The following is a 14,205-nucleotide window of genomic DNA, read 5'->3' as shown; positions in this document are numbered from 1 at the left end:
TCGAAGATGTCGTGGTTGCTTGCTAATACCGAAACACGGGACTAGAGCCGGCCAAAAATCGGTCCCGGGCCGGGCCGGGCCATATCCAATTCGGTCCCGGTCACTATTATTGTAATACAAAAATGTTATTCTAATACACTTGAAAATATGTAATTGGATCAATTAAATACATTTAAAAATATGTTTTTTTGCGAGAATACGAGTCGAAATCACGAATTATAGCAAAAATTGTGAATGTTTGTGAGTTGGTATCTTCTCTCATACACCATATGACTTATATATAGTTAATAGAGGGTAAATGAGACGAAAAAAAAGTCAAAATGGGAGAAAACGGTTACAAGGTTGTTAGGTACTGGCAATATAATGGTAACAATTTTGAAAAACCGGGTCGGTCCTGGGCCGGACCTTCTTTTTTGATGAAAACTGTAATTGGTCCCTCATTGCCGGTCCTAAGTCGGTCCCGGTCCTGGACCGGACCCATTTGGCCATCTCTTCTTGGGATTGTTTACTTTCTGGTCGGGACTAAGCCTCAAAGCCCAACTAGGGTGAAAATTTGGGGTAGGATGGGCTTGAAAAAGCCTAGTTAAGCCCAAAAACAAAAGGTTGGATCATCATCAAACCCAAAGACTTGATTTTCATATGGGTTGGTTGGTCGGATTGAAGACATTTAAACAACTCAATTTAATGTTTGTGGTTTGAAAAATCTCAACTCAATTAAACCAAGCAAAACTACAACCCAACCCAAGTCATGTGGATTGGATCGGGTTGAAACTATGGTACATCAGTCTTCTATTTAGCTAAGTATTTTTGTTTAAACGAAGTAAAATTAAAATGATAACAAACAAAAAAGGGCTAAAAAAGAAGATTGAAAGTTCATGCAAATAATATACTAAAATTACGTTTGTAATTGTAATATAATTTTGAATATAATTACAGATTGGTCTAATGTCCAATGTTAATCAAATACGTAAGATTTATATTAAATCCATAGTAAAGAAGGCATTGGTTTCATCGGGTTGGATTGGGCTCAAATGACCCTAACCTAATTCAAATCCTGATTCCAAGTCAAATAGATGCGGTTTGATCTAATTTTGTATCAACTATGTGTCGGATTACCTCAAATTGAGTTGTTGTTTTTTTGGATTTCTTTGGATCGGATTAGTTGAGCCGGTCCGGTTGGTCGGTATTTTAAGCACCCCTATCAAAAACCTGCCAGGTTCGGGTCTAAAAATAACACAAGCCTTCTTTTTCCCGTTGAAAATTATATTGGAAGGGTCGGGTCCAAACAATCACGGCCCTTATGCATCCCCATACATGGCCTTACGACTTTGCAGGTGCTTGTGTTTTTTTAGCATGTTATTTTATATTAATTTGTATCCAGCTTATCAAATTAGTTTTTGTTAACGTTCAGGTTTTATATTCATGTATCACATGTGATAATATATGTGAGAAGACCTGGTGGTATGCAGACAACGTGCTTTGCAACCTAGGTCATGCTAAACCTGTCTACGTCTTTAATTTAATATCACATATAATAGATTATAGTATCATATCAAAAACACTCATTTTAATACATAATTTCAGATGAAGAATATAATCTATAGTGGATTTTGGTTGGTTAGGGGGTGTGGGTGGGGTTCGAACATTTTGAATCCTCAAATTTTGACCATGAAAACGAAGGTCAAGGAATCGTGGGGGATCTTGTGGGTACCTCTTCACTCCAAAAAAGAGGGACATTGGCATCAAAGTTATCCATAACAAAAATCAACTATTTTTTTTTTAAATTCAAATATTTTATATATTGTATTATATATATATATATATATATATATAATATTTAAAGAGATTAAGGGGTATTTGGAATTGCATATTAAAAGAAGTTATGTTTTTCTACAAAAACTCTTATTAATTTATTATAAGTTAGAATGAATTAACTTTTAAAAAAAAAAATATTACCGGTTTGACACCGATATAAGTTGTTTATACAAACACTTAAATTTTTTTATTACCGATGTCACACTGGAACATGTTAAAATAAGTTGTTTTTATAAGCAATCTCAAACAACCCCTAAATAGATATATTCTTATCAAAAGGTTCAAAGATTAAAAAAATAAAAATAAAAATATTAAAAATGTAGGAATACGTGAATTATTGGTAAATTTAAAAAAAAATCATTTACGAATCAACATTCACTTGTGTTTTTAATCAATTATTCACATATGAAGATCTAAATGTAGACTTCTGTTTCATTTTATCAATTATTCACATATGAAGATCTAAATGTGAACTTATTCAAACTTTAAAGACCTGTTAGTTAGTTACTGAACGGTTTAGTACAAAATGATTAAGTTATCAAAATGATTAAAAGGTTCACATGGAATATAATTGTTTACAATGAAATTAGGGTGTTGAATGATTAAAAAAGATCCTAATGCAAAATCATTCGGATGATTTTAGAACCATTATATAAGAGATAAAGACTTTTCTTTTGCAAAATAAGATTCATCTCTTAACGATTCAAAGACTGTTTAGAACTATTTAGAAATAAACATACAGCCGTTTAGTATATATATTTGTATACTTAGACAAAAATCGATTATTAATAACCCTAATAAAAAATTGGATGGGCTTTTTTTTATTAATCGTATTTTTTATTAAAACGAGTGTTTTGCACTCACTTAATGAGTGAAGTTAATAAGATACTCTTGATAAAACCTAATATATGTCATCTTGTCCATTTTCCACGTGGCCTACACGTCAATATGTTTATTAGGGCATCTTCAGTAGAGTATCATGGACTGTCACATCAGCATTCCACTCACCATACAACTTTATCATTTTATACCCACACTCTATAACACTCCAATGAGTTTAATGGATTTTCACATCATATATATATATATATATATATATATTATCTATAAATATAATTTTACCAACAAATTTAAAAATCTACTAAAAACAAGGAATAATACATTAAAATGAAAATGAAACGAAATTAAAATACATTTAATAAAAAGTACGAGACTAAAATACATCAGTTAAAAAATACCAAAGCTAGAAAATGAAATGCTTAAACACCAAATAATTTAAAACTATAAAACCTAAACACATTAAATAAAAAACGACGATGCATACAAATTATATAATAGTGTGTATATATATATATATATATAATATCATAATTAAATCCTTACAAATTTAATTATAAAAGAAAAAAAATTAGTGGGTCTCATCTTCCTCCCCATGATGCGTACAATGACAATTAACCTCTTCCCCATTAACCTCTCATGACACTCCCTTCACGATACATGATGTATGTCATGGTTCCCACTAACCTCCCCATGACACTCCATTGGATATGCTCTTAGTTTACAAGTTTTTGATTTTTTCAATTTCCAATTATTTTTTAATATTTCCATAAAACACAAAAAAGAAAAAAAAAATGAAATATAGGATTTTGCATGGTTTGGTTTCCTAGTTTTAGTCCAACGCCACATATGTTGTTGTCTTTTCAGGTTGACACGTGGCATTACTTTCAACCGTGACGGCCATGTCACTTGCTGAGTCACAAGTAAGATCATACGTTGGCACCTTATCCATTTCTCGAGATTTCTAAAATTAACATTTGGATTTTTTTTTATAAAACTTTACAAGCCACGTATATTTTTATTTATTAAATTGGTACACGTACAATAAAATAGATACATTTTGATTTTAATGTTTTATTTTATTTTTTTCTCTATCGATGTTATAATACGGTTTTATGTGGTTTTGAGAAAACAATAATGTTTTTTAAATAAAATATAAATTTAAAGATAACATAAAATTTTTTTTTAAAAAATATCGATCTTAGGGACCGTTTACCTAAACATTTACCGATAAAATTCAACACTATTGCTTACTTACCGAGTTAGATTTTATTCACTAAAACGCATCATATGCAACAATTTATCCCGGTAAGTGTTAATTATGGTAAGAGTCCTCGTCCTCACTTACCGGGTAAGACTCTCGTTTCTTGCCTTGGCTCTTACCGGGTAAGATTATTAGCCTTTGTCATATTTATCCGGTAAAGTAAAGTGACTTGGTAAGCACCTGGATAGGTGTTTGGTAAATGACACCTTAGTATCAATTTAACTATTTAAAAGTTATATTTTTTGTGTAATTAATTTAATTTAATTTAGGTTTGATAAATAAATAATTTATTTTTAGTTTAATTTAATAAATTCTTATAAATATAATATTTAAGTATTTTATTATAATGATTATCTTAATTATATTTTAGATTTTTTTATATTTAAAATGAGATGTTTATCCTGTTACGATTATGAGTATTAGTTATTAGTTACACAAATTCAAACCAAGATGTTTTCATAAATTGTACTTACGCACAATTTACTTCTAAATTTGAATTTTAAGTAATATGTATCAATAAACAGTACTTCATACATAAAAAATGGTTTTTAAGAATTTTTGTCAAATATTTTAATGGTTTACTTTCTCATACATTTACATCATGTTGGGCTAAGTAGTGTGCACCTTTAAGTAACCATGAAGTTAAGAGTTAAACATGCCATCAATAAAAAAAATGGCTCTAAGAATGCATTGAGTATATTAAACAGGGATAATGAAATTTTGTTGTTATGTTGGTAGGACAATTAGAATGGGCTGAACAAAATAGGACTAAACTGAACAAAAATGCCCTTTTTTGTCCGACCTAATAGGTGGAACAAAAAATAAAAAGATGTGACAAGATTGGTAAATTACTAAACTACACACATCAAATTAAAAGCTTAAAGCCTTATATGGTGATTTTGAGGACTTGAAAAGATTACTCCATGTCCCAAATGCGTCCATCAGTAATTTAGTCTTTCCACAAACATGTCATTAACAGAAGTGAACCACGTAAATGACAAAACAAAATACAGTAAACAGAGGATGTAAACAAGTTATAAGCCTTGTGAATAACACAATTTCTGTAAGGGTCGATCCAATATAGGTGATTCTATCAAAATGATCTGCCTTTAAAAATGCATGGAGATGGGATCTTTGATAGAAGACCCTCTTTTTTTCTTTCTTTCTTTCTATCACAAGGAAAATGTGAAGGGTGATCCAAAGCAGGGATCGTTTTCTTCAAGACACGTTTTTTTTTGCATACATCATGCAAACAGTCGTCTAAGAGTGAAAGCGTGTTGGGATGGCACAAATGAAGATTCTTTATAGAGTTGCAACTCGTGTTTCAAGAAAGGAGCTAAACGGTACAACTAACTTGTCAGGTATACCCACTTTGTAATTTGTAGAGATTTTGGAGGCGTCAAGTCTAGACAAAATCTAACCAAACAAACAAAGAGTCTCACACTCTCACACCATCAAACGAATTAGGGTGAGGGGGAGAAGATACTCATGCCAATCTCTATTCCGAGGGGTAGATATGTTGTTTTAGTAAAGGATACTGACCTGAAAATAGTCGTTGGAAACATAACTTTGAGAGCAACGGTTTACACTGAAGGTCAGACAGAAGCTTGCAATACAGGAAAGTGATTAAATATAAGTGAAAGAAGGTAACAAGCAGTAAATTAAGTACTTATGAACATTATAGCCATATGATAATGTACTAAAACATTAAACAAACTGAAAACGAAGTATATTCTGACTTTCTAACCCTCCCACAACCTACGACTCGATACCTACCCGACCATCATAGTACAACAAATACCTACCTTTCTATTCCGTAACCCATCCCAACCCTCACCTCGAATTACCTGCCCATTGCCTTCGTTGCCCTTATTAACTATGACTTCTTACACGCTATATGCTACCCTAGTCATGTGTCTCTATTAACTCATGTATGAGGTTAAGTTTTCTGAAGTCTAAGACCGTTAGGTCTAGTTTCAGTTGCACATCAAGTGTGTTGACCATATTATGAGTTTATTCGAAACATATATTAATATGTATGATAAATGAGAAGTTCTAAATCATAGTATTTCAGAAATGAAAGTTTTGATCTCATAATATATATAGAGAGAGAGTTAGGTCTATACGAGAACGGTAACCAAATAAGATAATAAGAACGGTCGAATCACTTGTGATTTTATACTAAAATTACGTGTAAATTAAATCACATATGATTTACACGACTGTGACAACTTAAGATCATAGGTCACGTTACCCATGCACCTTTGCATGATCGTTAGTGTAGAAACACATGCAATTTTACACATTATTTAGCTGTTTTGGTTATCTTTTAATCAAACCACCCCATCAAACTGTATAGATATAGGTTCTGGAAGGTATGACGTACAACTTTGACTTAAAATGGTACACACACACACACACACACACACATATATATATTAGTGGTTAAATTAAATAAGAAACACAAAAAAATTATAAACCCCGTGATAATCGATTTTAAAATAATTTTTTACATGGTTTTTTTTCATCAAATGCTAGGATTTAAGTCTTTAAGATATTGTTTCATAATATGATAGTTTCACATGTATTTGTTTCAGCACGTGAATATTTATTACATAAATTTTTCATTTCACCAAGTGAAACAAAAAAAAAAAAAAATTTACATGTAGGGGTTGTTTGTTTACCTCTTAATAGTTTTATTAAGAGACAACATTTGAATCATTAAGAGATGAATTTTGTTTGACAAAAAAAAAATTCTGCCTCTTAATGATTCTAAAACCCTCTGAATGATTTTGTATCCCGAGTCTCCCTTAACTATTAAGCTCCCTGATTTCATTGTAAATAATTACGAAACAATTATATTTTGTTTTGCACTATATATGAAATTTTTTTAATCATTTTGACAACTTAATAATTCTGCACCAAACCATTCAGCAACTACCAAACAACCCCGTAATTTTTTCATTTGGTGAATACAAACATATGTAAAACAATATCTTAAATCATAATTTTTTATAAAAAAAAATCATATAAAAAATATTTTATGTTGGTTCTCACGAGTTTATAGCATTTTTGTGGTTCTCACTTGATTATCACATATACACACACACTCTTTCTATATATATATATATATATATATATATATATATATATATATATACTTGAGATTATATGAAGTTATGCTATTTTTGTAAAAATATATTTTTACATTTGAAATTTTATAGTAAAAACAATGTAAAAGTCACCTCAAATTAAGCCATATTTCAAGTATAAAAATATGGCTTTACGATTACACGAAAACAAGTCGTAAACTAAAAAAAAAAACCCTCTATATATATATATATAAGGTTGGGTTTAGTTTTTGTGTGACCCGTAAATATATATACACGTGTCAAGTGTGTGAGAGAGAGTGAAAAAAAGACCGTTATGGCCCTTGCCACGTGTCAACAAATCAATGGCCTATCAGATATAGAATGACCATCAATGGCGGAGCCCACCTTCAGCTCCGGGATTCTCAAAACTTCTTTAAAACACGCCCATTCCGATCATCTCATACAAACACAAAACCTCAAAATCCAGCTTTCATCACTATCTTCTCCTTCTTCAACCAAAACTGCTCACACCCTTAAAGATTTTGCTGCTCAGATTTCCTCCTCTTAAACTGTGGATTTCAATCTTCTATCTTCAATGGCGTATCAAAGTCTTGAAATTTTAGTTTAAAATCAGGCGAGCCACGCGAATTTTACGATTTCCTTTTTTTGGGGGAGGGTTAATGGTTATGAGGTTTCTAGATAAAATAAATGCAAACTAGCGTTTTAATTTTATGTGTTTCTGGGCAAAATCCATTAGGTTCATGATGGCATTTTCTTGATTACAAATAAACATAAATCAAATTTTCGATAATGGCATCCAACCCGGCGGTGCCGCCGACATTTGGTTTGCGGCTGCGGAGGTCGGAAGCGGATTTTTGTCCACCGTTGCTTCTCCGGCGGAGGGTTATGATTCGCGGCAGCGATTGCAAGATTTCTTGTTGCTGCTCCGGCAAGGTAGTGCCGATCCGGAGAATTGCTGTCGGGTCGGGTCGTAAATGTGGGAATAAAGCTGATGAATGGCCGATTGAGTTGAAGAAGAAGACCCACAAAGTTCGAGCTCAAGCTCCCCCTGCATTGCCCTTCGCATCATCTCAGTATGTATTTCTACATGATACATTGTCTTTTTAGGATCACAGTGGCTTAACTTTTTTGCGTAATAAGTATATATAATTGTCTTTGATGATGTGATGGTGCTTCTGTGTTCAAAGATTGGATACCAGTAAAGCATTTACTGGAAGAACTAAAAGAAATGGCTACTTCCTGAAGAGTTTGACATGCCAAATTGTTAACTTTTGTATGAATTTGTAGAGCATACAGTAATTAGAACATACATAGATACAGTAAATGTGCAGAAAAGTACTGTGGATTCCAGAAATCAGAATGTGTGCATTTGATAATTTATAAAGGAGTGATCTTGATTGTGAAGCTGAAAATGGTTTTTTTGATGGGGAAAACCCGAAAGAGGTAATCTTGGTAGGAAGAGGATGATGGTTTGTTTCGTTATGCTTTCGGGATATACAGATTGTTAATGTGCTTTTTGGGTGCGGTTTCTTGATTTGCCATTAGGATGTAATAAGACTGTTAGGGGGTTTCAACTGGGGGGCTGGCTTAACAGAATTTACCTTTCATTTGAAAGTCTAAATGTGATCTTATTGTATTAGAATTTAGAAAAATACTTGTTTATAATCTGTAATTGGTTCTGTTTTTTGCCTATCGCAATTCTTTTGGATAAAGTGCTCGTTTTTGTATAAGAATCTTTCATTTCCAATCAAAAGTCCGATCTTAATGACTTTTGGTCTCTAGGTTTTCTTAGGGTATGGTTAGAAAATGTCGGATGAATTTCATGACAATGATTGGTTGGTTTTAGCCTTTTAGGAAGAGATTCTTATCAGTTGTTTATGAGCATAAAACATTCAATTTGATCTACAAATGGAACTACGTCATGCCTGGTTCATGATCATCCATCGAAAAAGTTCTTCGTTGGAAGTTGGAACTACATTATGTTGTGGTTCGTCCATATAAAAGGTTCTTCGTGTGCCTGAAGTTTGAAATTTAACTTGCATTCTAATTGCTGTAGATCTCTGATGCCTTCTAGACAAGAAAAGTTCTTTCCACGCTGTACCCCCAGAAATTCTGGGCCACAATCTCGTGACACTCCACCTAAAAGAGGTAACTTTTGACGCTTTCTTGAACTTGCAGTGTGCGTTATATTAGTGAAATATTATCGAGTAATAGTTACATCTATCTAATGATAGATAAACCATGGTGACGGAGGCCTTGGTGTCTTTTATGTACCCTTATTTCTGAGTTTCTTCCCGCCTGCTAATGTATCTATAATTTGCTGTTCTTTTTAATTGTAGACACGGGTATTGCAAATGAAAAGGATTGGGGCATTAGTTTAAGTGAACATGTTAATGAATCTGGAGTGAATGTGGATGGTAGTAGCTGGTATAGAGAAAGTGGAGAAGATTTTGGTGAAAATGGATTGAGATGTAGATGGACAAAGATGGGTGGTCAAAGCGATGATGGCTCTTCAGAATGGAAAGAAACGGTATTAATTACTTATAGATATGGCTTCGATGTATGAACTCCGTTGATGGTAATGTAGAAAATCAATAATCCATTTGAAGGAAATTACTAGTTTGGCCCTGTTTTTGTAAGTTTGTAAGCTTTAACATGCAAACTGATTGTAAGGACTACTCTTGATCTTATTGTAAGTATGAAAATTTCAACACTTTCCCTGTTAAAACAATTGCTTTTATGAAAAGATTCCAAATTAAATTACCTGTTTTATTTGCTTATCATCATTATTACAAATAAATTGATGTCATAGGTTTGCACAAGATTCCTTCTATTCTATTGTAAAGGGTATTTTAGATATTTCATAAGTAAGAATGAAATGATTTTTCATTTCTATCCGTAGCAGAATGATATATTTATTGTTTCCAAAGAATCCCGTATTAGATGGAGCTGCCTTTAGCTAAGTTTTCATTAAAGCGACAGAAAGGAAGTAAATAATAATGGTATCATTCATTTGTTAGAAGTTCTTGCCAACATTGTTTCCATAACGTTATCAAGTATCACCCCAGGTGGATGCATTAATCGGATTTGTTCATGTCATTGACAGTGGTGCGAGAAAAGTGATTGGAGCGGATACAAAGAGCTAGGTATACTACTGGTCAATGCATCTTATATTTCTCTCCAATTAATTTTTCATCATGTCCTTTTAGGTCATTTTACATTGTCCTTTAGCTTGTCAGCTAGTTTTTACTAGCCTATCAGCCATCAACTAGCTTTTAAGCTAGTTTTTACTAGCCTATGAGCCATCAACTAGCTTTTAAGCTAGTTTGCAGACCTAGCCAAAAGAGTTAACAAACAAGGTTTTGGATGTTTGTGTCTACGCTAAATTGATGAATATGTTTTGCCATGAGAGTTGACCATGTGGTTAAAGTTTCTTATGGCTTTCACCCTTCAATGTAATTGATACCACAAGTGCCCACACGTACTTTTCTTAATCTTTGCATTCATTCAAGCAATGGTACTTAATTGAGTTAAAATTAAGATAATACTACGATGATCATGCAGGTGTCGAAAAATCTGGAAGAAATTCTGAAGGGGATTCATGGTGGGAAACATGGCGAGAAGTTCTTTACCAAGATGAATGGAGGTTGATATAGTAATTTCAAGAAGTTATGCATCTTTCTTCTAGAGGGTACACTCATTTTTCATCTAACAAACCAATCGGTTCTCTGAACTGCAGTAATCTAGCAAGGATCGAAAGGAGTGCACAAAAGCAAGCAAAATCAGGCACAGAAAATGCCGGTTGGTACGAGAATTGGTATGGACCTCCTTTTTCCTGTGGTTGTACTTTATGGGAACGGAAAAAAGTAGTCTTCTTTACTACTGGACACAATTGTTTTGATGTAGGTGGGAGAAGTATGATGCCAAAGGTTGGACCGAGAAAGGAGCACATAAATACGGTAGACTAAACGATCAGTCATGGTGGGAGAAATGGGGAGAGCATTACGATGGAAGAGGATCTGTTCTAAAATGGTATTCCCTTTTACCACATAATTCCGCGTTGTCCAAAAGAACATGTGTTTGGAATCACCATACTTGTTTTTTCGTTGTAAACCATCCATCATTTCTGCTTAATTGCCCAAGGAACACTATGAGGTCCAACATCGCGTATTCTTAGCCCTTTTCTTTAATGGGATATAACGGGTTCTTTTTGTTTGGTTATTTTCTGTCGAAAATCGCGTGTTCTGGCCAAGTTTAGCTCTTTTCTCTAATGGGTTTTCAAGAAAGTTGGTTAATTTGCAATGAAAAGGGAAGTGGATGGTTAAAAAGTCATCAATCTTTCCTGAAGTGGCATCTAAGGTCTCTTAATGTCTGTGTTTTCTTACTCTCAGGACTGACAAATGGGCTGAGACTGAACTCGGAACCAAATGGGGAGACAAATGGGAAGAGAAGTTTTTTGCGGGTATTGGTTCTCGTCAAGGAGAAACATGGCATGTATCCCCTGCCGGTGAACGTACGTCTTCTTTTTTAACCACTGATGACGAGCTTGATAGTTTGCTTAAAACCATACTCCCTTCATCCCAAAATACGTGTCCACATTTCTATTTCATCCGTTTGGTCCAAAGTAAGTGTCCATTTTCTACTTCTTCTCATAACTATGAGATGGAGAACTTCATTGCTCCCTCTGTTAAGGGTAAAACTGTCATTTAGTTGGTTAAAAAGTGTAATAATTACGGATTCTTAAAGCTCTGTCTTTTACATTTATTTTGGGACGGAGGGAGGAACACTGAACCAAATAATCTACTAAATGTTTTCATTCATGTATCAGGTTGGTCAAGGACATGGGGGGAAGAACACTTTGGAAACAGGTAGTTTGTTAAAACTAACGAATAAGCTTCTTTCGTATGGTTGACTACATTGACTCTGGTTCGTTATCTAAGCTTATGTTTGAGCTTAGTGAAAAATCTTCGTTTGGTAAGACATAGGGGCTGTTTTATTGGTTTTCCATTGAGTTCTGTATGGATAAAGTTGTTTGCGTGGATTAATCTGTTTGTATGAATTAGGAAGGTTTTTAAATTGATGGAAGGAGCGTTTTTCTAATTGGGAGGGGCAGGTTCAGGAAAAACTTGTCTTTCTGCATAAAGCTCCCTCCTAGAAGCTTATTGAATAAGTCATTTTGTATATCATAACCCACTACCAAGTAGTCATGTATAGCAAACCGAATAGGCCGAGTCCATTAAGCTCGTTAAGTTGTTAACAAACAGGTCCATAGAATAGCTTATAAGTTAGCTTTCTGAAAAGCTGCTTCAAGTAGCGTTTCAATAAGCTTTTTTTTTTTTTTTCCCTTTTTTCCTTCAATAATGCTCCTTATATTTTACATAAATGATCAAAAACCCAGTCCTTTAGGTCATTTACATTGTCGTCTACCTTATCCATTAGTTTTTACCATTTAACAACTAGCTTATCAGCTAGTTTGCCTTGGTGTCAAAATCAAAATCTCAGATGTGTTTCTGGTTGTAGCAGCAAGGTGCACAAGTACGGAAAAAGCACAACGGGTGAAAGTTGGGATATTGTGGTACACGAGGAAACTTATTACGAGTAAGTTGTTTTTTTCTTCCTTTTTTAGTTAAAACTCGATGTGCGTTGACTGATCTAGAGTGTTGTGATTGAAGGGCTGAACCCCATTACGGATGGGCTGATGTCGTTGGTGATTCAAGCCAATTGTTATCGATCCAGCCACAGGAGAAACCTCCAGGCGTTTATCCGTATCCTGATTTTGGGTCGTCACCGACACCTAAAAATGACAGGCTTTCGCCCCCGTGATATCAAGAAATCATGTTGATTATTTCCAATCTTGGTTATTTTAGGCATTTGGTGTTATTGGTTTTCTTTTTGTTCATGGCCAATTAATTTAATTATTGTATTGTTTTGATAGACATTGTTGATTCATTTAGTGTAGGCTTTTTTAATGTTCACAGGCCCCATGATTTGATTCTTGTTCATCCATTAGCCCTCAAATCCAATTTCTAATTCATGGTGTTCGATTGGTTTGAGCTTGGACTTCAAAGATCAAAAGTGTTTGGAGGTCATAGGTTCGAATCTAAGGAGAAATTAAGATCCCCTTGTAGCCACGAATGTTCAAATACGATTCGCGGATGGTCGTCCTGAGATTAATCGGCTTGTATAGCGGATTGGATATCCAAGTTAATCAAAAAATAAAGTTTGAAGTTCATGGACATCTTCAACAGATTTGACAAAGAAAATAGAGATGTTAGGTAATATATTTCTAAATTTAAAATTAAATTTATTATTATTAAGACAAATTCTATTCCTGTAAAAAGCTACCGTTTCTATATTAAAATACAAATAATTCCTAAAAACACCCCAATATTATCTTCATATTTAACCTTTTTCATAATTTTCATTTCAACCCTCGTATGTTTTTAATTTGTTATTTTTCACCCTGAGTTGCATGGTGAAAAAAGTAAGCGTATTTTTAAAGTAAGAAATACTTTATGTATATGGGAATTTTTTTTTAGAACCTATGAAATTATGATAATCTTGATAACTGATGAATCTTGTATTATTTTATGTGATTTTTTTATCTATAACTTGGATTTAGTGTGTTGGAACTTGGAGTAAAATTTATTTATTTCACAATACATCTGTTTCACATATATTTTGTTTCATAATAAGAACATTTTTATGAGTTTGTAAAACAAAAAATACAACTAAAAAGTTTCGTATTTTAAAATGAATACATATGAAACAATTACATTGCAAAACCAATATATATATTAACCAATACATTAAATCCAAGCCATAGATGAAAAAAAATCATGTAAAATAGCATATGTTATATCAGTTCTCAAGATTATTACAATTTATTAGGTTCTCAAATAATTAAACCCAATAAATATATATATAACTGTGAGAACCAATATTAACCACAAATCAATAGATAAATTGGGAAATTTATAATTTTGGCAATTTTTGAATTAAAATCTTAATGCAAGGATATTTTTGGTATTTTAAAACTCTCCTCCCTCCTCTCTTCTCTCTCCGGCCACCGTCCTCCGGCCACCGTCCTCCAGTGATACTACAATGGTATCACAATGCATCATATATGTGTTTGGGTATCACATTGATGTCGTTTGTGTGGTCGATCGAAGATGT

At 33.2% G+C, this 14,205-nt stretch overlaps 1 protein-coding gene across 1 annotated transcript; it reads left to right on the top strand.

Annotated features, from left to right (window-relative positions):
* Positions 1-7,812: 7,812 nt before the first annotated feature.
* On the top strand, positions 7,813-12,974 carry LOC112510460. Its single transcript, XM_025115881.1, has 11 exons — positions 7,813-8,102; positions 9,086-9,177; positions 9,369-9,559; positions 10,136-10,175; positions 10,594-10,675; positions 10,769-10,846; positions 10,936-11,061; positions 11,421-11,542; positions 11,858-11,897; positions 12,553-12,627; positions 12,702-12,974. The coding sequence occupies exons 1-11, from the start codon at positions 7,819-7,821 to the stop codon at positions 12,850-12,852; spliced, it is 1,281 nt and encodes a 426-aa protein (XP_024971649.1). The 5' UTR covers positions 7,813-7,818; the 3' UTR covers positions 12,853-12,974.
* Positions 12,975-14,205: the final 1,231 nt, after the last annotated feature.

The sequence above is a fragment of the Cynara cardunculus genome (assembly GCF_001531365.2).
Source record: "Cynara cardunculus var. scolymus isolate 2C chromosome LG 3, CcrdV1, whole genome shotgun sequence".
Classification (NCBI taxonomy): Eukaryota; Viridiplantae; Streptophyta; class Magnoliopsida; order Asterales; family Asteraceae; genus Cynara; species Cynara cardunculus.
Note: the sequence above shows the minus strand (reverse complement) of the source record. Positions and strands in the feature narration are given on the sequence as shown.